The sequence below is a fragment of the Haliotis cracherodii genome, unplaced genomic scaffold (assembly GCF_022045235.1).
Source record: "Haliotis cracherodii isolate W230 unplaced genomic scaffold, xgHalCrac1.p SCAF_13, whole genome shotgun sequence".
NCBI lineage: Eukaryota > Metazoa > Mollusca > Gastropoda > Lepetellida > Haliotidae > Haliotis > Haliotis cracherodii.
The window spans coordinates 28,629,419-28,653,879 of NW_027266268.1; the positions used below are offsets into that span (position 1 = coordinate 28,629,419).

At 44.8% G+C, this 24,461-nt stretch overlaps 2 protein-coding genes across 2 annotated transcripts; both read right to left on the reverse strand.

Moving 5' to 3' along the window:
* Positions 1-14,752: 14,752 nt before the first annotated feature.
* Positions 14,753-16,154, reverse strand: LOC139458593 (uncharacterized). Its single transcript, XM_071240020.1, has 2 exons — positions 14,978-16,154; positions 14,753-14,880 (listed from the first exon to the last, which is right to left on the reverse strand). The coding sequence occupies exons 1-2, from the start codon at positions 16,152-16,154 to the stop codon at positions 14,753-14,755; spliced, it is 1,305 nt and encodes a 434-aa protein (XP_071096121.1).
* LOC139458594 (bile salt-activated lipase-like) lies at positions 16,154-17,190 on the reverse strand. The gene is made up of 3 exons (XM_071240021.1): positions 16,999-17,190; positions 16,657-16,851; positions 16,154-16,624 (listed from the first exon to the last, which is right to left on the reverse strand). The coding sequence occupies exons 1-3, from the start codon at positions 17,188-17,190 to the stop codon at positions 16,154-16,156; spliced, it is 858 nt and encodes a 285-aa protein (XP_071096122.1).
* Positions 17,191-24,461: the final 7,271 nt, after the last annotated feature.

Genomic DNA, 24,461 nt, shown 5'->3' on the forward strand with positions numbered 1-24,461 from the left:
CATAACACACGTTACGGTTGCAGACATACAGTGACTTTATCGTAACACGCATTACGTGGCGTCATTGTGACATGCGTACATGACGTCTTCGCAAGATGCTGTAACGTTACCGTCGGAGATATAAGATAAGGGACCGACAATGTGATATTCTGTGTCTGTGCGTGCGTGCGTGCGTGCGTGCGTGCGTGCGCGAAAAATCGTATTTGTCTGCCAAGAGTACACTGTTGCAAGTTGTTTATATATATATATATATATAAATATATATATATATATATATATATATATATATATATATATATATATATATATATATATTTAATTAAACAATAATAATATATAATTGTCTGCCAAGAGTACACTGTTGCAAGTTGTTTATATATATATATATATATATATATATATATATATATATATATATATATATATATATATATATTTAATTAAACAATAATATATATATATATATATATATTTTATTATTGTTTAATTAAAAAATATCATATTTTGCAGGTGTAGCTGAAATTTGCAATTATCGTCACACGCATTTCGTAACGTTAACGTGAGAGACATTCAGTGGTGTTACCTTTACTGCATACCGCAAAGTTATCTTCCACGTTTTGTTTTCGATGTCGTCATGGTATCCTGACACACATACCGCAATGTTGCCGTGATATCCACAGCGTAACATAATAGCGCGTTATCGTAAGAGGAATACCTTAACGCTATCGTGAGAGACACGCCCTGACGTCAGCGTAATGAAATACTGTAACTATATCTGCAGTTCTCCTAGGAAGTGGATTATGCTTGCTTCCATTTCTGTAGAAAATAATCGTATGCTGGTAATTGATAACGAGTATCTGTACAAAGCCCTGTAATGATCCCGAGTGCCACCTCATCGCGGTAGAGCCTTCCCATGTATTCGATACGCGAGAACAATTGTTCCGTCTTCGATCCTGCGACACGCTGTGAAGCACAATTCGATGGAACTGCTCTCTGCTATAGAATGTTAGAATGTCAACACCGAGGGTTATGTGACAGGGCTGAGAGGGAAAGCATTTGTAACGAACATGTCACTAGATATTGATGACCTTCACATTGACTCTGACAGCAGCTTCATCACGAGGGACCGCCGTCATATAGCTGGAACATTGCTGAGTGCGGCGTTAAACAAGAAACAAACAAACAAACAATCATCACGAGGTCCTAGTCTCCCAGTCCCAGACCCAGGCACATACCTATCTACATGTATACTCCCAAACTCCCTCTTTCCTCCCTCCGCAATCCTACATGCACATAGGGGATATTATGTGAGTGTTCATGTCATACAATGTTCAGGACACGAATGTGTAAATTCTGGTATTTCCCGAGCGAGAAAGAAAACATAGTTCTGCCAGTTCTCCTTTAACATAAAGAGAGAGGACAGCAAGTCGCAACAGCAGGGGAACCACAATTTGTCAACTATTCAGCTATGACGTCGTTTCTAGTGTGACGTCATTCCGACCTCACGTCACATTGAGATTCAAATGACGTCAACAATGCTGTACGGATGACGGAAACAATACACGGTTCTCTCGTGACGCGATTTGACCCTAGGGCACATATGATTTTTATAAACCCCGATATGTTTGCCCTAGATAATAAATAGAACATTTTATTACTTGCCCGTGAAGAGATCACCCGTTTAATAAACATACAGCTTTATTACACATTGTGTAATACCAAAACGCGTGCTTATGTACTCTCGGAACACGTTTCACGAACAAATATTGAAAGCTCTCAAAATCCTTTGGCTTATTCAACGACATTGCGTGTGGAGTTGATAGATCACTGAGAGGAGCTTATGCACACTCGATGACCCCAGCAACCTTGTTGCTAGGCTGACGTCACATGGCATTGTTTGGCCGATGGATCTTGCAACAAAATTCCACAAATTACGTCATCTGGTATTGTGACGTTATTGAAAACTTTGAAGGTGCAAGGCCCGTTCCACAAGGCGATCGTATTGTAGCGCAACGACAGTCGTTGGTCTAAGTTAAAGTATGTGAGATGCGAAAGTCTCAGCCCTACGATAATTTTGTGAATTCTAAAGGTAGACCCGTTGTATGGTATGAAATTCATACGTTTCAACTTTTGACGTGTTTGAAGTATTATTCTGTTAAACTCAATTGGACTATGTCGTGGATCATGTAGGTGTCAGCCTATTCCTACTCCACAGTATAATTAAAAAAACGTTATAAATTGCAAGTAATAAATAAAATACTAAACTCGCTCTCGTGTAAAACCAATTTTATGAAACTCGTGAATAGTTGTGGTATCTAACTCGCTTTCGCTCGTCAGATACCACAACTATTCACTCGTTTCATAAAATTGGTATTACACGGGAGCTCGTTTAGTATTCTATATTTATCACATAATGGGTAGGTTTCTCGACAGGATAAAGCCAACGGATAAAAACGACATCCGTGGGGTCATATGCGGATAGGGATGCAAATATCAAAGGTCAAGTAGGACTACTTTCACTGTTTATAAACAAACATGGCGTCGCCCTCGTCATTCGGCGATCGAGTCGGAATTAACCATCGGGAATCTGGATAAAATACAGGGATAATTGCTATCATTATCAAAAGAACAGTCTAATATACTGAAAATCAGTGTCTAACTGTGACGTAGCCAAGGCATTATATAAGTTTTGGAAACTTTGGAGATATAAATTTCGAAACAATTTTGCGAGGGCACGAGGCCTAGCCAAGCGGGATCAGTAGCCATATCTGTGCCTCTGGGGCATGAAACCTTCTCCACAAACTAAAATAGTTGGATTTGGCCAAATATGTTTGAATTGTAACCTTGTTTTGTTTTGTCGCTGTGTGTACATCTGACTACACGTCTTAACGTTATGACAGGACAGACCGACTGTCAACAACGTCTGACCGTGTCCGTGACGTCTCATAGACTAGGGTTAGAGTAGCTTTCCTTTGACAAAGGGCAGTTACTCTAGCGGACAGACCGAAGGATTGCCGCGACCAGGCAATTAAAAACAATTGTTGTTTTGCGTATATGCTGCTTCGCCACTGTATAAGAAACAGTTTTCAGTTGGAACTATATTGGCTACTGTCACTGTCCGACTGACACATCACTTACCCTGTGACGTAATAAATATTAATGCGCGCATTCCAGGAAAATTCGCAATGTTTCGGTAATGTTTGTGAGAGAGGGAAAGCGATTTTAAAGCACAGAATTAAAGAATGACATTATATGATAAAGAGGTTATCACGCCTGTGTGTTTGGGGATGGTAAATATCCTGTATTAGGGAAAAAACACTATGTATTTAGCTCGCCAAGGCTCGCTAAATACAATGTTTATTCTTAACACACTCGCGTGATAACCTCTATATATCAGTGTTCATGTCACACTCGTGTCGTAAACATAGTATGAAATGACCAGAAATATAATATCATCTGATAAGACATTAACAACCCCTCTGCTCCACCCCCCCCCCCCCCCCCCAACACACACACACACACACACACACACACACACACACACACACAAACACACACACAAACACACACACAAACACACACACACACCAGACAATACAGACATCTTCATTGTCCCTCCACTGACGGATAGCCGCGATACATGCACCACCTTCTTCATCACCGGGGCCACCATCAGCGCGCCACCACAAGGAACATCTATCACATCAACATCTGTTCCACGACCCGACAGAGATTCTGACTTGACTCAGCCTGTAGCCTACAATACAAACTGCAGTATCTATCCCTTAATCGAGAAGACAATCAACAAAGAAAAGATTGAAAAAATTGTTAAAAATAGCAATATACATGTAAGTTCCAAGTGATTATTTTATGCTTGCAGAACAAACCAAGGTTACAACCTTCCTATGTGTTCAACACAGATAGTGATCCAGTTTAATAAACCCCGCCCACCCCTGGCGCCATGGAAACTAACGGCATGTCTTTTTAAGTTGTATATTGTTGCCCAGACTCCAACACAATCCGATAACGTCAGTCTGACAATCAGACATGCACGTGTCTTTGTACCTGTTGGTCCGTGTACATCAAGATATAGCATGGCATGTGTGTTGTCCAGTAGATAACACCACGCTGAAGGAAATCCTTGTCCTGATCAACTCAAGCGCCACCAGGATGAAGTGGCATGGTGAAAGAGTTACACTGTCTGTATGTGTCTGTTACAGAAGACACAGAGGCTAATCAGACTGGGTTCCGACAAGACTGCCATATAATAATACCTAACAGGAGAATAAGACATTCCTCTTACCGACACCGACTCCATTATCATCAAGAAAACACTTACTGTGATATCTCTCTGACATACCATTCTAAAAACACAAATGTGTTAAGCTATAAAGATATGGCGTCTGTCAAGTCTACAGTATTAAGTTTAGGACATGGAGAACGTTTTAAAAGGAATTAGGTTTTTATCGGCACTTAATTATACATGATATCTGTTTTTAAGGTGCATGTTTTAACATCCATTAAGCTCCCCCATCCCAACACCTCTCCACTCCTAATCTACCACCCCTCTCTCACAATTTCTTTCTCCACCTCCTGCTGTTGATCAATGCTCCAGGTATTGTAGCCCTCTTGCCAACCTGGTCATGCATTCAGTTGCTTCTCTGGTTCACTGTACATTCGTGTCAATACAAGAAGAATACATCTCATATCTGCATCTCACTACCACGATTAGCCATTAGTGGTAATTGACGAAGCTGGATTATCTCACTTTAGTCCAGTCCGGAAGCTGAGCGTGGAATATTCATCTGTTTAATAGACCATTCATTCCAGAATTTGACGCATGCGTAGATAGGTTTCAGTGACCGAGGCGAGGAATATTCAGGGTGTAACGCAATTATGTCTGCATTAAGGAGCCCATGCATATTCCTGTTTGAAACAGCCGTTCTGTATGAATATGCAATTAGTTTATACATGTCAATGCTTCTCGTCTTATTACTCCACACTACAACACCAGTCAAGCCCCCTGCAGCTATTCTAAACGTAATGATCCGGGGTAGAATAGATTTTCAGCAACCCATGTTTGCCGTAAAAATTGATTATGCTTGTTGTAAGAGGCGACTAACGGGATCGGGTGGTCAGGCTCGCTGACTTGGTTGATGCATGGAGTAAAATAGATTTTCAGCAACCCATGCTTGCCGTAAAAAGTGATTATGCTTGTTGTAAGAGGCGACTAACGGGATCGGGTGGTCAGGCTCGCTGACTTGGTTGAATGCATGGAGTAGGATAGGCCTTCAGCAACCCATGCTTGCCGTAAAAAGTGACTATACTTGTTGTGAGGGGCGGCTACGGGATCGTATGGTCAGACTCGCTGACTTTGTTGATGCATGTCATCTTTTCCCAATGGCGTAAATTTAAGCTCATGACATCAATCACTGGATTGTCTGTCCCAGACTCGATTATTTACAGACCGCCGTCATATAGCTGAAATATGGCTGAGTGCAGCGCGTTAAATAACAAACAAACAATCAAACATACAAACCCTACAGCTATGTCCCCGACTGCCCTGGCCCACAATGTCCCATGTTTACCTGTACTTCTTCAAGATCGTTGTAAGGTCCGACAGTTTTCGACAATCATTCTTCACTGTCGTAGGTAGGGAGGGATGGTGGTTTGACGCCGCTTTCAGCAACACTCAAGCAATGACATGGCGGGGGACACCAGAAATGGGTGCAACCCACTGTACACTTGTGAAACATCGAACCCGGGCCTTAGGCGTGACGAGCGAACTCTGTAGCCACTAATCGAACAAACCACATGTACCTATAAAGCGGATGTGGCGTATTATATAATATTATGCACTGTTGTCTGTTTGTTTGTTTGCTGTTTAAAGCTGCACTCAGCAATATTCCAGATATATATATATATATATATATATATATATATATATATATATATATGGCGGCGGTCTGTAAATAATAGAGTCTAGACCAGACATTCCAGTGATCGATATCATGAGCTTCGATTCACGCTATTGGGATACGATGACGCATCAATTATGTCAGCGAGCCTGACCACCCAATCCGACACCCAATCCCGTTAGGAGCCTTTTATGACAAGCATAGTCACTTTTTACGGCAAGCATGGGTTGCTGAAGACCTATACTACCCCGGATCTTCGCGGATCAAACAGACACTGGAGTAAGCCGGCTTCCTATCCAGACATGTTAAGCTAGGAGAACCAGTGTTCATCGTGCAATCATAGCTAGTTTAATTCAAGGTGCTCAAACACCACTTTGTCTGTCGGTTGTATAATGTATGTCAATGTAACAGCTTATGATCACCGTAAGGAACGTTGTCTCAGTTTCACGCCAGGCACTAATTACATCGTCTAGACCTGAGACTGAGACCAGACCCTGGAGCAGATAGTTCCACTTTCAGATGTCAGATATTGCTTCTACCCTGTCACAGAGGCTCAGGTGTCTAACTTGCTGGAAACTGTATGATTGCTTTGTTGTTTAACGCCGCACTCAGCAATATTCCAGCTATGTGACGGCTGTCTGTAACTAATCGAGTCTGGTCCAGACAATCCAGTGATTACATCATGAGCATCGATCCACGCAATTGGGATCGATGACATGTATCAACCAAGTCAGCGAGCCTGACCACCCGATCCCGTTAGTCGCCTTTTACGACAAGCAGAGTCACCTTTTACGGCAAGCATGGGTTGCTGAAGACCTATTCTACCCCGGAATCTTCACGGGTCGGATACTGTATGGATTAAGGTTACGTTGATACACTGATGTTAATTATTCGACATTGTAAGAGTGAAGGTAACAATTGGGTGAGTGAGTGAGTTGGGTTTAACGCCGCTTGTAACAGTATTACAGTTATATCACGGCGTGTCAACTTAATGTGGGAGGACAGCCCAACTCTGCACAGCGAATCGCGGCGCCTTAGACTACTGGGCCACCCTTGCCCCCAGATTTAAATATGAAACAGATGAGGCGGTCTCACCGATCTCCTTTATTTCTTGTTCAAGCAATTTTGAACAATCTTTTCGGCAAAATCGTGGGTGTTGACGGTGACACACACCATGGTAGCAGGTCACCGTAAGCTGACACTACAATCATAGCAAGTACGTGACTCTGACGTTCATGTCATATGAGGGGGCACGGGTGGCCCAGTCGTCTAAGGCGCCGCGATTCGCTGTGCAGAGTTTCGTCCCTTGGGCACGCCAGAAACCTATGATTGTGGGTTCGAATACCGGTTCGCCCCGATTATGTTTCTAAGTTTGTCAGCTCCATACCCGTGCTCGTGGGTTTAACCGAAGTGGTAAACGTCTGAGACCTGCATCACTTCGGGCTTTCCTCCCACATTAAGCTGACACGCCGCGATATAACTGGAATACTGTTAAAAGCGGCGTTAAACCCAACTTACTCACTCACTCACTCATGTCATAAGACACTGGTCTTTTCCGACATAACTACTACAGAAAAACATATGGCAAAACTGCTACAAAAAGTCCTTCACGATCATCATCATAGAGATTCACAATGTATGTGTTATATCTTTTTAGATTTTAAAAAAAAATATTGTGTCATCATCAACATGTGCGTTATTATATTTGGCACAAGTTTCCGTTAAATAGACTTGAAGAGCTAAAATAGCAACACCGTGAAGATAATTATATCTGCGTGTCTAATAAAGGCCTCTTTCATGTTTTTTATTTCAATATAAACTGGAAAAGATCGTTTCTGTTGCACACACCACGTGTGTCAAATCAAGATATAGCAACCTATTCCAATGGCAGAGTGCAAGATCTGTTTCGAGTGTTACTGACTGATAGCTCACTTGGCTCGAGGCTACTTGCACCTTGAACAAGGCTGAATATCCTCCGAGTGCCTTCCTGATGGAATTGGCCCATTTCTTTAATTGTATTTGAGTTTGTCGGACGTTCTTAGAAATGTATCATAAACGTGAATGTTTTTAATCTTAAACTCGCTCTGTCTCGCCATCTGTCAAAGTTCATCAAACTGAGATCCCGCATGAACTGCAGATGTTGCGATCGGTGTCACGTGGCCAGCAGGTGCCTGGCGCAAGTGCGGCCAGTGCCAGGTAGGTAATGAGAGCGTGTTTAAGATTACATCACATGTGCTTCACCCGATAAGTAGTTAAGAGACGACATGCATCGAAATGTTTATCAGTGTTTAACCAGGGATTGAAGAAGTCGGTGCCTGGTCCATTACGTCTCAAAATATCCGGGTATGAAGTATTTCCCCATCCCGTGGGATAAAAGTAAAATAACTAAGACATCTCAATTATCTTATTAAAATACACTTGCGTAATAGTGGTATTCATGTCTTCAAACCTTCTCTTATCCTTATTGCGTTTCTCCGTGATTGCGGGAACCAGTTCCTTATTTGGCGCTGACCGGAAGTAGACGCGTAAAAACATACCGACCTGCCACCTGGCGGGCAAATCACTTCATATACCTGTTGACGCGGTAGCAATAAACACCGCGTTATTTACGACTACGGTATGCTAAGTTCGTACGGATCTGCACGTAAGTCAGCTAGTGTTTTCTTGGTTTGGAGGGCATGTGATTTGATACCAGGAAGAAAGCGAAGACTGTTTGATTACAGAAGTAATTGCAGGACGTTGGCAGATGTGCAATGTGACTTATCCGGACAGGATCTTTTATTGCGGGTGTCAGTTACGATCTACACCGGTTATGATCAATTGCCTCTGTGTCGGCTTGATTGTTTCTATCTGGCGTCAGTCGGTATTTACGATCTCGCGAGACAGTGAAGCACACACCAAGGGAGATAACACCTAAGGTTTCGCGTGGACTCAAGATGCGATAAGACGATACATTGAGAGGCGAAACAATTAATATGCTTTATTCAGTTATATTAATCCACTGCTACTTTTTACTGTTAATGGTTCAGATGTAACAGTTTTGGTTTGGTTTGGTTTGGTTTGGTTTGTTTATTAACGCCGCACTCAGCAATATTCCAGCTATATGACGGCGGTCTGTAAATAATCGAGTCTGGACCAGACAATCCAGTGATTAATATCATGAGCATCGATCCACGCAATTGAAATCGACGACATGCATCAACCAAGTCAGCGAGCCTGACCACCCGATCCCGCATGTCATCGTATCCGAATTGCGTGGATCGATGCTCATGATGTCAATAACTGGATTGTCAGGTCCAGACTGGATTATTTACAGACCGTCGTCACATAGCTGGAATATTGCTGAGTGCGGCGTTAATAAACAAATAAACAAAACACAATAAGAGATTGCATCTGTTCCGTAATGGAATGCTTTCTCCAATAAATATTATGTAATCTTATCTCATGTTATCTTTCAGCGTTTGGTATAACGAGGTTTCAGCGTAATACATGATGTATTAAGGGGAATGAACTGTAAATGAGGCCTAACAAACTCCTCAGTTCCGGGGCGGCGCCATTTGTCCTGTCTGCCCCACAACAAAGCTCCCCATCCTGCCTAGGGGGGTATCTGGTCCTAGGGGGGGATCTGGTCCAACACAAGCTGTGATGTAGCACTCGCGAGTACCTCTATAAATACAGAGCTCACCACAGTGGGAAACATCAAACATGACATCAAACTCAGCAGAGCTTAGAACTTGGAAATGTATTTCTTCTTTAAGTTTACAAAGCCCTTGATTTCTTTATCGTTCATTTTTTCCTCTATTACCATAAAATATACCGAAGGAACAAGAAATCTCGGAAGTGTTTGCAATGCATGTATTTGATTCAAACGCGATTAGAATGTCGCTCTACGTTGTTTACGTGATAATCATCAGTTTCATAGCGAGCGCGATATCAAGACACCGGGCTTGGTAGGTGCATCCTCTTTAAGCTGCCATTATAGGGGTTAAAACCAATAAATGGTGAACACATGTCTACACACGGATCTAGAGTACTTTACACGCGGTGGTTCATTACAGCGATTTAAGGGATCACTGCGCGGATGAGACTTCACTCCTGTATTCATATCGGAGGTTCCTCCGCTGATAAGATAACGCACTGGCAATTGGTTGAATGAATTCCTAAAACGTCATGCGCCTTTGCACACATGGACGTTACATATACTACAAACTGTTCCACGTCTTAATGATTCTCTCCTGACAGGGTTTTAGCTCCCGATTATACTTCAACGCCTGGCACGCGCTGAATTGGAATTTGTGAACCGCATTGCTTCATGTACGAAAAATAGTTCCAGTGATATCTTTAGAATCATTACTTGTGTCCGAAATCCCGCAAAATTAAACTTTGCTAAACTCAGCCCATTAACCATTGCAAGTACCCATTCAAGAACAAGACAACCATTCACAAATATACGTATACAAAAAGACAACAGTAATATTCGATCACTTCTGCAAACTATTCAATGATGTGTTTCAATCAAGCCACTTTCCCAGTGGACAACGCCAGTTATCGCGTCACTCCATAAAAAAGAAACAAAACGACTCAAATAATTACAGAGGTGTTGCCATTAGAAACAGCCTTGTTAAATCATTTGACACACTTGACAGATATTTATTGCTGGACTAACTAAATAAGTATGGCATGTGTGGCTAACAATTACAATCCATATGCTCCCTGTATTCAAATATAAACTACCAGCTATAGATATCACCAGGGTTGTCTATGCTGTTGGTTTCACACATTAGTGTGCGACAACGGGTGGCCCAGTCGTCTAAGGCGCCGCGATTTGCTGTGCAGTGTTGCGTCCCTTGGGCACGCCAGACACCTACGATTGTGGGTTCGAATTCCGGTTCGCCCCGATTATGTTTCTAGGTTTGTCAGCACCATACCCGTGCTCGTGGGTTTCACCGAAGGGGTAAACGTCTGAGACCTGCATCACTTCGGGCTTTCCTCCCACATTAAGCTGACACGCCGTGATATAACTGGAATAATGTTAAAAGCGGCGTTAAACCCAACTCAGTCAGTCAGTAGTGTTCGACAAGCCTGCGCAATACCACCAACACTATTAAGTATCTTAATAGGTGACTACATATGTTTTACAATTAGAAGTACTAGGACTTAAAATAACAGATAGCATTAAAATATGTCATTTCATTTTTTGCGGATGATATTGTAAGCTTGTTATTATCTGATTCATCCAATAAACTAAAAATGTTATATAACAATCTTTAAAAATAGTGCCTATATAAAGAATCTACAGATTAACCTTGATAAATTCAATGTAGATATCTTTGGTAAGCACGGTATAAGCAACAGTGTTTTTCAATGGATAGCACAGGGAAACCACTAGCCACAGCTGGCAGGTACACATATCTAGAAATACAACTTCAAAAACACTAATAGTGTTAAACAATTGTGAAGTTTGTGGTGTGGAATATGTTTAATGTTCAAAATATTGATATATTTCTTCCAGGATAACTACAGCTTCGGTTTCGTAAATCGTTCCTACGAGTAAGCAAAAAAACATATACATGTGCCAGAAGGTCAGAACTTGGTATATACCGTTTTTAGTACCAATAATACAAATAAAAGATTATGAGTGATATATAGATATCTCAACAAATGTTCCGTCGTAAGCATGCTTTGGAAGCAAATATTAATCTTTCTCTTTGGCTGGGTTAATAAATTTAATAAAATCATACAGAACTCTTGAAATAATAAACATAAATAATTGTAACAAATCCATTGTACACAGATATGTTAAAGCATTCATTGCGATATTATATTATATCGAACAGAAGAAAACAACATACAGGTTGGTTAAGTCATTATCTAAGAATTATCTTTGTAAAAGCAAAGCTCATAGGCCACACTTCTCAAAACTTAAATTAAAACTGATCGATATCCCCTACTCCCACCCCAACACCATTAGAAAAACATATTTGTACCACATGTAAATATAATCATTTTTCCACATATACTTTAGTCATGAAAAAAGTGGGGTACAATTTGTAAATTGAAAAACAAAATAACTGCGTTTTGTATTATGCAACTATGCATATTTATAATGTTGGTGTAGAATATTAAATTGCCACTGTTACTTCAAGGAACTTTACGCAATAAATATCTCATCTGTTTAGTTATCTAATTTTATCAACTAAACTGACGGCCAAAAGAAATTTTACCACTTTAAAATTGAAATTGAAAAAAATATAAGTTCAAACTAAAAATACAGCCAGAATCGTACAGAACTTCCTTCCAGCTAACAACGTCAACGTGCTGCCGTGGCCGGAATCTCCCCAGACATGTCCCCAATGGGACACCTCTGGGATGTCATGGATTGTGTGTTCGACAGCGACCACATCCTCCAGACAACAGACAAGAACTGATCAGGCTCTCAGAGAAGAATGGCGACGTATCCCACGTGGCGTCAGAAGACGGCTGACTTTTTCAGTGCACCGGAGAGTTTTTGCGTGTCTTGTAACAGGGGTGGTCATACATGATATTAATGTGACGTGTCATTGAAATTGAGCGATTCTAGATGTGTGTGCCCTTTGTCCATTACGTTGAAAGCTTGTTTTGCTATCCCACCTTAATTCGGACAATATCGGATGCTGTATGACTGCCATTTTAAATGCTGATTTCGTTGAGGTTTTTATCTTTTCAGCACATTTTACTTCATGCGTCTGTCTTTTGTGTTTTTTAAACTAGAGTGTTTTAATACTATGGTAAAGGTTCTTTAGACCGTCACTTCAGACGTTCAGCACAAACCACAACCTAATGTCACGTCTCGTTTCTCTGGAATGTCGGCTCCTGGGTGTTTTTTTACCATCTCTTATTCGAACGAATCCAATCTCGCAAAGAAAGCAATTAAGAAAACACATGCACTATTTAGTGTCCTCTCCGTTTCCGCGGTGCCATATTGTCCATACATAAGGGACATCGTGTTAGAAGAACTGTCAGTAGTACTTTGATGTAGTACTATTGTCATGGTGATGTCAGTTGTAGTGTATTTTGTAATGTTGGTGTCAGTTGTAGTGTGTGTGGTAATGTTGGTGTCAGTTGTAGTGTGTGTTGTAACGTTGATGTCAGTTGTAGTGTGTGGTAATGTTGATGTCAGTAGGAGTGTGTGTTGTAATGTTGATGTCAGTTGTAGTGTGTGCTGTAATGTTGATGTCAGTTGTAGTGTGTGCTGTAATGTTGATGTCAGTTGTAGTGTGTGCTGTAATGTTGATGTCAGTTGTAGTGTGTGTTGTAAAGTTAATGTCAGTTGTAGTGTGTGTTGTAATGTTGATGTCAGTTGTAGTGTGTGTTGTAATGTTGATGTCAGTTGTAGTGTGTGCTGTAAAGTTGATGTCAGTTGTAGTGTGTGTTGTAATGTTGGTGTCAGTTGTAGTGTGTGTGGTAATGTTGATGTCAGTTGTAGTGTGTGTGGTAATGTTGATGTCAGTTGTAGTGTGTGTGGTAATGTTGATGTCAGTTGTAGTGTGTGTTGTAATGTTGGTGTCAGTTGTAGTGTGTGTTGTAATGTTGGTGTCAGTTGTAGTGTGTGTGGTAATGTTGATGTCAGTTGTAGTGTGTGTTGTAATGTTGGTGTCAGTTGTAGTGTGTGTGGTAATGTTGGTGTCAGTTGTAGTGTGTGTGGTAATGTTGATGTCAGTTGTAGTGTGTGTGGTAATGTTGATGTCAGTTGTAGTGTGTGTTATATTGTTGATGTCAGTAGGAGTGTTTGCTGTAATCTTGATGTCAGTTGTAGTGTGTGCTGTAATGTTGATGTCAGTTGTAGTGTGTGCTGTAATGTTAATGTCAGTTGTAGTGTGTGTGGTAATGTTGATGTCAGTTGTAGTGTGTGCTGTATTGTTGATGTCAGTAGGAGTGTGTGCTGTAATGTTGATGTCAGTTGTAGTGTGTGCTGTAATGTTGATGTCAGTTGTAGTGTGTGCTGTAATGTTAATGTCAGTTGTAGTGTGTGTGGTAATGTTGATGTCAGTTGTAGTGTGTGCTGTAATGTTGATGTCAGTTGTAGTGTGTGCTGTAATGTTGATGTCAGTTGTAGTGTGTGTGGTAATGTTGATGTCTGTGTGTTGTAATTGTGACTAAAGCAAACGAACACATTTCCACGTCACACGTGCACACAGTCCTGAAATATGTCGGTCCGCCAACCCGTCTTTTAGCTATCAGTCGGGGAGTATTATCAGTAACTCCCAGTGAGGTGGATCGTGTTATAATGAATATCTATCACCGGCTTTCATAAAACAGGCAGGTTTCCACTAGGAACAATAGAATATAAATAAAAGCGACAAAACCCTTTCCATATTCATAAGAAATCTCTGCTACAAGAGTCCATTGTATGACTCCGACTATATCAAGATCATGTGTTTATGAACAACTATCTTTTAGTGATGATACCAGGAGTTCTCGAAAAGGAACGTTTAAATCGTTTCCTTGTCACACACATGAATATAGCCTTCCGTCCTTTTAACAGCGTGATCTGGTAACAAGAGTTATGTAAGAGCATCTGAAAGACTACGGAGCTTGTGGAGGTGTTGTTTCCAACTAATTGTTTTCCCTGTCTTTCTGGCAGGGCAAGTATGTCGGGATGCCAGATTTTAGTGTTATTTACGACGATTGTTAACTGGTTTTAATCGTAAAACCTTACTAGATTCTTTAAAGAAAGTGTTTTTGCGTGTGTTTTTCTCAACAGATTTCCAAAACATCATTCATGTTTTTGCGGGTTTTACACTTTATGTTGTGTAAATATAATATGCAGTGGAGGACGCGGTTCATCTGATGTGTCAAGCAGCAACTGTGTCCCCAGCACCTGTGTCGGGAGGGGGAGCAGCAACTGTGTCCCCAGCACCTGTGTCGGGAGGGGGAGCAGCAACTGTGTCGGGAGGGGGAGCAGCAACTGTGTCCCCAGCAACTGTGTTCGGAGGGGTAGCAGCAACTGTGTCCCCGGACTGTGTCGGGAGGGGGGGGGGGGGGGGAGGGAGGGGGAGCAGCAACTGTGTCCCCAGCACCTGTGTCGGGAGGGGGAGCAGCAACTGTGTCCCCAGCAACTGTGTCGGGAGGGGGAGCAGCAACTGTGTACCCAGCAACTGTGTCGGGAGGGGGAGCAGCAACTCTGTCCCAAGCAACTGTGTCGGGAGGGGGAGCAGCAACTGTGTCCCCAGCAACTGTGTTCGGAGGGGTAGCAGCAACTGTGTCCCCAGCAACTGTGTCGGGAGGGGGAGCAGCAACTGTGTCCCCAGCAACTGTGTCGGGAGGGGGAGCAGCAACTGTGTCCCCAGCAACTGTGTCGGGAGGGGGAGCAGCAACTGTGTCCCCAGCACCTGTGTCGGGAGGGGGAGCAGCAACTGTGTCCCCAGCACCTGTGTCGGGAGGGGGAGCAGCAACTGTGTCCCCAGCAACTGTGTCGGGAGGGGGAGCAGCACCTGTGTCGGGAGGGGGAGCAGCAACTGTGTCCCCAGCAACTGTGTTCGGAGGGGTAGCAGCAACTGTGTCCCCAGCACCTGTGTCGGGAGGGGGAGCAGCAACTGTCTCGGGAGGGGGAGCAGCAACTGTGTCCCCGGACTGTGTCGGGAGGGGGGGGGGAGGGGGAGCAGCAACTGTGTCCCCAGCACCTGTGTCGGGAGGGGGAGCAGCAACTGTGTCCCCAGCAACTGTGTCGGGAGGGGGAGCAGCAACTGTGTACCCAGCAACTGTGTCGGGAGGGGGAGCAGCAACTGTGTCCCCAGCAACTGTGTCGGGAGGGGGAGCAGCAACTGTGTCCCCAGCAACTGTGTTCGGAGGGGTAGCAGCAACTGTGTCCCCAGCAACTGTGTCGGGAGGGGGAGCAGCAACTGTGTCCCCAGCAACTGTGTCGGGAGGGGGAGCAGCAACTGTGTCCCCAGCAACTGTGTCGGGAGGGGGAGCAGCAACTGTGTCCCCAGCAACTGTGTCGGGAGGGGGAGCAGCAACTGTGTCCCCGGACTGTGTCGGGAGGGGGGGGGGGGGAGCAGCAACTGTGTCCCCAGCAACTGTGTCGGGAGGGGGAGCAGCAACTGTGTCCCCAGCAACTGTGTCGGGAGGGGGAGCAGCAACTGTGTCCCCAGCAACTGTGTCGGGAGGGGGAGCAGCAACTGTGTCCCCAGCAACTGTGTCGGAAGGGGGAGCAGCAACTGTGTCTGAAGGGGGAGCAGCAAATCTGTCCCCCATCACCTGTATAGGGAGGGGGAACAGCAACTGTGTCCCCCATCACCATTGTTGGGAGGGGGAGCAGCAACTGTGTCCCCAGCACCTGTGTCGGGAGGGGGAGCAGCAACTGTGTCCCCAGCACCTGTGTCGGGAGGGGGAGCAGCAACTGTGTCCCCAGCAACTGTGTCGGGAGGGGGAGCAGCAACTGTGTACCCAGCAACTGTGTCGGGAGGGGGAGCAGCAACTGTGTCCCCAGCAACTGTGTCGGGAGGGGGAGCAGCAACTGTGTCCCCAGCAACTGTGTTCGGAGGGGTAGCAGCAACTGTGTCCCCAGCAACTGTGTCGGGAGGGGGAGCAGCAACTGTGTCCCCAGCAACTGTGTCGGGAGGGGGAGCAGCAACTGTGTCCCCAGCAACTGTGTCGGGAGGGGGAGCAGCAACTGTGTCCCCAGCAACTGTGTCGGGAGGGGGAGCAGCAACTGTGTCCCCGGACTGTGTCGGGAGGGGGGGGGGGGAGCAGCAACTGTGTCCCCAGCAACTGTGTCGGGAGGGGGAGCAGCAACTGTGTCCCCAGCAACTGTGTCGGGAGGGGGAGCAGCAACTGTGTCCCCAGCAACTGTGTCGGGAGGGGGAGCAGCAACTGTGTCCCCAGCAACTGTGTCGGAAGGGGGAGCAGCAACTGTGTCTGAAGGGGGAGCAGCAAATCTGTCCCCCATCACCTGTATAGGGAGGGGGAACAGCAACTGTGTCCCCCATCACCATTGTTGGGAGGGGGAGCAGCAACTCTGTCCCCAGCACCTGTGTCGGGAGGGGGAGCAGCAACTGTGTCCCCGGACTGTGTCGGGAGGGGGGGGGGGAGCAGCAACTGTGTCCCCAGCAACTGTGTCGGGAGGGGGAGCAGCAACTGTGTCCCCAGCAACTGTGTCGGGAGGGGGAGCAGCAACTGTGTCCCCAGCAACTGTGTCGGGAGGGGGAGCAGCAACTGTGTCCCCAGCAACTGTGTCGGAAGGGGGAGCAGCAACTGTGTCTGAAGGGGGAGCAGCAAATCTGTCCCCCATCACCTGTATAGGGAGGGGGAACAGCAACTGTGTCCCCCATCACCATTGTTGGGAGGGGGAGCAGCAACTCTGTCCCCAGCACCTGTGTCAGGAGGGGGAGCAGCACCTGTGTCAGGAGGGGTAGCAGCACCTGTGTCGGGAGGGGGAGAAGCAACTAGAGCACTCTGGCAGTCAAACACTTACAACTGTCTCAGAACAAACAATAGAAGGATTTAGATATAATAAAAACGCAAACTTATAAATCGTTATTTTAAGGCCAGTTCAGAGTGGTCCTGCAATGATATGAGAATGCAAATCGGCCTTTATTCCTGTTGTGATAAATCTGACCTCTACCTCGACTCACATACATGACTGAGCTCTGGCACACGCTCAGATACCACGAACCTATTGTTGTGATTTTCGGATTGGAGGCCGTTGGGTTAACGCAACCTTGAGAAACATTTTAAGTGACACCACGGCGTCTCAATCTGAAGTGTCGGCGTCGTTCAGGTTTAACCATGTCAGAGTCATTTAATAACCATCCCAATGACACTCTCATGAACCACCATCTTTCCGGGGCAAGAGAGTTAACTGACTATAAAAGTCCAGTTTCCATCCTTGCCGAACTCGGCTGGTATTATGGAGTTACATTTTGGTTGGACTAACGAGTCTGTCCGTAGTCCAATCAAAATCGCGCACCGAAATCGAAATCCGGTTCGTAAACTTTCGTGCAGATTTCGGTCGATTGCAGGATTTCCAAAACATGTGCACTGCTAACTCGTTGTCAACAGATCTTTTCATGTTTTTAATCAAGGTGGGTGCATGATTTGATACACTTCGCGATGTAAGACCAGTTTTATCGCAAAATAGATCTTGATTATCGATCAGATCGTCTTGACTGGGCGCCGCCATTTTGTTTGAAACAAATGCAAATGGTGCGAGAGGTGGAATCTGATTGGTCCATAGGAGAGGCATAGAAGGGACATAACTCGTAATAACCACTGGTGACGCTACGATCGAGCCCAGGAATTCCAGCCTAGTTCGGCAAGGGTGGAAACTGGACTTTTAAAGTCAGTTAACTCTCTTGCCACGGGAAAATGATGTACCACATGCATGAATGAACACTTGTTTGACAGGCCGAGATTCGATTTTGTATAGGAGAATGTCCGAAATCTCGCGATTATTTTCGCACATGAAGCTTGTCCGAGGCCGTTAGGCCGGGAACAAGTTTTACGTGCGAAAATAATCGGAGATTGAGGACTTTCTCCCACTTAAAACAAAGTTCGATCAAGTTAATGCCTCAAACTAATCTTCAAGTGATATTCACTATACTATGCTATACTATGGGAGGGTGACCGTTCTTGTTTAACTATGGGAGGGGAACCTTTCAAGGAAAACTATGGGACGATTAAGTACCCATTCTCAAACTATTGGAGTGTTAGCAAAATGATTGCATCTATCCATCTATCCACGTAACTTTATTTTGATTACAGGTGAGGTGTGGTGAAATTGACTGATGCCGATTTATAGTGCTAGCCCACTGAGATACCATGCCGTAGTTTAACATGAATACCCTACTCAGACACGGTATACTGACTCCGAGCTGACCAGGCCTTGTTTTAGCCCCATTAATGCCGAGCGCCAGACAGGGTAGCATCAAGTACCATCTTTTAACGTCTTTTGGTATGACGCGGCCGGGGATCGAACCCCGGACTTTGCGCTCTCCGGGCGGACGCTCTACCACCAGACCACGGAGGCGGTCGGATTATTTACAGAACGTCGTTTAAAGATGACATTGACTCTCTTCCCTCGTGTTTCGTGCCCAGAATGTATAGAGATTGACCATTAACAAATACACGATCAACACTTTGATTACTACAATCTCTCAACAGAGTAGGGAAATACACATTAGGAGTTGCATGACTTATGAAAAAACGAATCCAACTGAAATCAGACTCTTCACTTTGACAAATTCCCGAAATTGCAAGCAATCCGCCTTCTGCTGCAGGACACGTCGACCTCGCCCAATATACCATGCTCAAATTACTCAGTAATAAAAAGATATAATTCTCTATTTGGAAGAAAACTGCTCCACTCTGTTTGAATTAAGTACGAGGGGAACGGGTGAAGTCGAAGACTTTCTCTCCCTAAACCCGCACCCCCAATCACCCTGCCCTCCGACACCATAATCCCACTGTAGCAACACCAGAACACCTCCATCCCACTGTAGCAACACCAGAACACCTCCATCCCACTGTAGCAACACCAGAACACCTCCATCCCACTGTAGCAACACCAGAACACCTCCATCCCACTGTAGCATCACCAGAACACCTCCATCCCACTTTAGCAACACCAGAACACCTCCATCCCACTGTAGCATCACCAGAACACCTCCATCCCACTTTAGCAACACCAGAACACCTCCATCCCACTGTAGCAACACCAGAACACCTCCATCCCACTGTAGCATCACCAGAACACCTCCATCCCACTTTAGCAACACCAGAACACCTCCATCCCACTGTAGCATCACCAGAACACCTCCATCCCACTTTAGCAACACCAGAACACCTCCATCCCACTGTAGCGACACCAGAACACCTCCATCCCACTTTAGCAACACCAGAACACTTCCATCCCACTGTAGCAACAACCGGTCTCCTCCATCCCACTGTAGCAACACCAGAACACCTCCATCCCACCCCACTGTAGCAACACCAGAACATCTCCATCCCACTGTAGCAACAACCGGTCTCCTCCACCCCACTGTAGCAACACCAGAACACCTCCATCCCACTTTAGCAACACCCGGTCTACTCCATCCCACTGTAGCAACAACCGGTTTCCTTCATCCCACTGTAGCAACACCAGAACACCTCCATCCCACTGATTTGTGACATGACAATGGGGTGCGTGAGGGTGTTGATCTGCGACATGACAATGGGGTGAGTGAGGGTGTTGATCTGCGATATGATAATGGGATGAGTGAGGGTGTTGATCAGCGACATGACAATGAGATGAGTGAGGGTGTTGATCTTCGACATGGCAATGAATTGAGTGAGGGTGTTGATCTGCGACATGACAATGGGGTTAGTGAGGGTGTTGATCTGCGACATGATAATGGGATGAGTGAGGGTGTTGATCTGTGACATGACAATGGGGTGAGTGAGATTGTTGATCTGTGACATGACAATGGGGTGAGTGAGGGTGTTTACTGCGACATGACAATGGGGTGAGTGAGGGTGTTGATCTGTGACATGACAATGGATTGAGTGAGGGTGTTGACTGCGACATGACAATGGGGTGAGTGATATTGTTGATCTGCGACATGACAATGGGGTGAGTGAGGGTGTTGATCTTCGACATGGCAATGGGGTGAGTGAGGGTGTTGATCTGTGACATGACAATTGGGTGAGTGAAGACGTTGATCTGTGACATGACAATGGGGTGAGTGAGATTGTTGATCTGTGACATTACAATGGGGTGAGTGAAGACGTTGATCTGTGACATGACAATGGGGTGAGTGAGGGTGTTGATCTGTGACATTACAATGGGGTGAGTGAGATTGTTGATCTGTGACATTACAATGGGGTGAGTGAGATTGTTGATCTGTGACATTACAATGGGGTGAGTGAGATTGTTGATCTGTGACATGAAAATGGGGTGAGTGAGATTGTTGATCTGTGACATGACGATGGGGTGAGTGAGTGTGTTGATCAGCGACATGACAATGGGGTGAGTGAGATTGTTGATCTGTGACATGACAATAGGGTGAGTGAGGGTGTTGATCTGTGACATGAAAATGGGGTGAGTGAGATTGTTGATCTGTGACATGACAATAGGGTGAGTGAGGGTGCTGATCTGCGACATGACAATGGGGTGAGTGAGGGTGTTGATCTGTGACATGACAATGGATTGAGTGAGGGTGTTGATCTGCGACATGACAATGGGGTGACTGAGGGTGTTGATCTGTGACATGACAATGGGGTGAGTGAGGGTGTTGATCAGCGACATGACAATGGGGTGAGTGAGATTGTTGATCTGTGACATTACAATGGGGTGAGTGAGGGTGTTGATCTGTGACATGAAAATGGGGTGAGTGAGATTGTTGATCTATGAGTGAGTGAGTGAGTGTGTGAGTGAGTTTGGTTGATCGCCGCTTTTAACAGTATTCCAGTTATATCGCGGCGTGTCAGCTTAATGTGGGAGGAAAGCCCGAAGTGATGCAGGTCTCAGACGTTTACCACTTCGGTGAAACCCACGAGCACGGGTATGGTGCTAACAAACCTAGAAACATAATCGGGGCGAACCGCGATTCGAACCCACAATCTGATGTTGATCTGTGACATGACAATAGGGTGAGTGAGATTGTTGATCTGTGACATGACAATGAGGTGAGTGAGGATGATGTTCTGAGAAATGGGGTAAGCAAGTTCAGTCTGTATTCCATCTGAGCATATGATAACATGCAGGCACATCAACACTCCAAACTTCCATCCTTGAGATTAGCACTCGTCCTCTCAGAAACCAGCACGTTCCTGGTGCATGTGGCCCTTGGCTGTCTCTCACCCATGCATCATCTACAGTGTAACGTCCGTTCATCGTTTCAAAAGATAACTGACAGTGTGTGTACTTTTCATGAAAACACAGGGCAATTAAAGATGGCTGAGATAGGAAACTGACATGCTTCCCCTTACAGCTCAGGGAGTCTTGTTTCATTATATCACACTGGCGAAAAACAGAGTGAGTGAGTGAGTGAGTGAGTGAGTGAGTGAGTGAGTGAGTGAGTGGGTGGGTGGGTGGGTGGGTGGCTGGGTGAGTGAGTGAGTGAGTGAGTGAGTAAAGGTTTCGTGAGGTTTCAGAAGTACACGTTTATCACAGGATTTGACTTCACGTAATGTACCCATGTGGGGAATAGAAGTTGGTCCTTCGGTCTGACGACCCAGTGCGTTAGGCCCCCACCAACTGTCCACAGAGAAACACGGATATATACTTCCTGATCAGATGAAGACAGATTTATTTCGGTTACCAGGCAACAGTTAAATATACATCATGTTCATGACCGATGCCCCCTTATAATAGAGACCCGTGACGATCCGGGTTAGAATTGGTCTCCAACAGCTCAAGCTGACTAACGGGATCGGGTAGTCAGGCTTGGCTTGATTGATGCATGTCATCGTATCCCAATTGGGAGGATCGATGCTCATGACGTCAATCACTGGATTGTCCGGTCCAGATTCGATTATTTACAGACCGCCGTCATATTGCTGAATGTGGCGTTACACAACAAACAAACAAGTTTATAATGCACCGGGACGAGCCACTCCGGAAACGGCCACGTGTTTTAGGACCAGAGAAAGAAAAATAGACACGGTCAAGGACGCCATTTACCCTCATCTCAGCTTCCCTGATGGATTGCATGTATTCAGTCTGAGACAATTCCCCTATCAGCTGCGCTGGTCCCGAGACGCGCGGTACCGTAAACAATCTGAACAAACAGATAACTTGATAAACCGGTGTGTTGCTGTTCACCCTGTCAGCCAGACACAGGACGGTGTTTATGTAAACCCCGCTCACAAACCACTCACACTAGGCCGGGTATCCTTCCCATCAAGGACGTAGTTCATCTCAGTTCGTCGCATACGGCTAGTGCACCTGGTCCTGTAATAGTGAAACCTCGAAAAACCGTCACCATTCGCAGTGAAATTGTCCCCATTAAACGAATTTTCGGATTTACGAATCATTGGTAAAGAATATTGTCCTTGGTGTTGTATGATGAGAGCGTTGTTTGATGGCCGGGCCAAGACGGGCCAACGTTATTATTCGCTAATTACTCCATTAATTACGACCATGCCAACATATTACAGTAAACTACGGTTATAACGAACTCAAAGGGACTACTAATTTTAGTTCGTTATAACCGTAATTCGTTATAAGCATATATACAGCATAACTACAGCCTACAGTCGGGACTTAAAAGTTAGTTCGTTATATCCGTTAGTTCGTTATAAGCGTGTTCGTTATAACCGTAGTTTACTGTATTGATGCAACATACATACGTGACATAAATGAACAATCACAAACAATAAACGTGCAGCATAATTAAGTTATTGCGAGTTACTCGCAGGCCCGGCCCGGCCCGGCCCGACTTTTCTTGGCCCGACTTTTAGGCAATCCCGTATGATGACGTTTCTCACAACGGCCGTCAGTATGGCAACAGGAACACCATATATTGTGTGAAGAGTTACGATTGATATGCGTATCGCAGTGTGGCATCAGTGTTTAACTGCATTACGATATTGGTAGATACGCAACTAGGAAATTACGTTATATAATTATGGGGAAAATGAACAGCCGGGCAAAAGAAAGTATTGTCGTAACTGCGTCCTTTGGTTAACTGGACCCTACCACAGTTACCTAACGTATTGCCGCCCCGTGCCGTCATGGTCAATGTACGCCATGACTCTACACTCGCCTGGTCAGCCAAGGGTCATTTAAGCCACGGAGTGATTGGTCTATCACTCCAGACTCCGAACTATCTCCATCAGCATCGATGTACCGGCCTATACATACAAAGAATTAACGCAACACATGGGTTATACTCATATACGTTTAATAACGCTCCAGTCCATCTTCAAAGTACAACTTCTAAACAAAACAGGCTAGACTCTTCGCAGGGAGGAAAACACTGATGGCCACGGGCCTCAGTCAACTGGAAAGGCCTCACTACTTGGCTAGTGGTATGGGTATCTTTTTAAGGTGATCGAGTCTTGACCTTTACTTTCACATGTCACAATACCTCAGTTTTATTCGTTAAAATACCGAAGCCTACGTGCCAGAATGAGCATCTCTCTATTGATTTTGTGACTCACTCCGGATTCTACAGATGAGAAGATATCTCTCCTCTCTGCTGTTTCATTAACTAATCAACGATAATCGTTAATGGATAATCGGAAACAATCCGATGATCAATATGAAATGTCCTCTCTAACCCAAGTTTCTGTCACGAACTTTATGTTCAATGCAACTACATCAGTAAAACTATCAAAGGTTTACAATTGTTACAGTGCGTTAGGGTAGCCTTGTCGTTAAATCAGCTCGTCACGCCGACGACCCGGGTTCGATTTCCAACATGGGTACAATGTGTGACGCCCATCTCTGGTGTCCCCTGCTTGAAATTTCTGGAATATTGCGGGGATATTGCTAAAAGCGGAGTAAAACCAAAATTACTACAACTGTTACAATTTGGTTACAATTTCTTAATATTTTTTAGATGCATTTTAACCTCA

Bases quoted from the DNA above. Each gene is read 5' to 3' on its own strand.
- LOC139458593 (XM_071240020.1), bottom strand. From the start codon at position 16,154: ATGGGGGACAGATTTGCTGCTCCCCCTTCAGACACAGTTGCTGCTCCC. The intron at 14,881-14,977 runs GTGCTGGGGACA...CTCCGAACACAG, and splicing joins TGCTCCCCCTCCCGACACAG to TTGCTGGGGACACAGTTGCT.
- LOC139458594 (XM_071240021.1), bottom strand. From the start codon at position 17,190: ATGGGGGACAGATTTGCTGCTCCCCCTTCAGACACAGTTGCTGCTCCC. The intron at 16,852-16,998 runs GTTGCTGCTCCC...CTCCCTATACAG, and splicing joins ACACAGTTGCTGGGGACACA to GTGATGGGGGACAGATTTGC. The intron at 16,625-16,656 runs GTTGCTGCTCCC...CTCCCGACACAG, and splicing joins ACACAGTTGCTGGGGACACA to TCCGGGGACACAGTTGCTGC.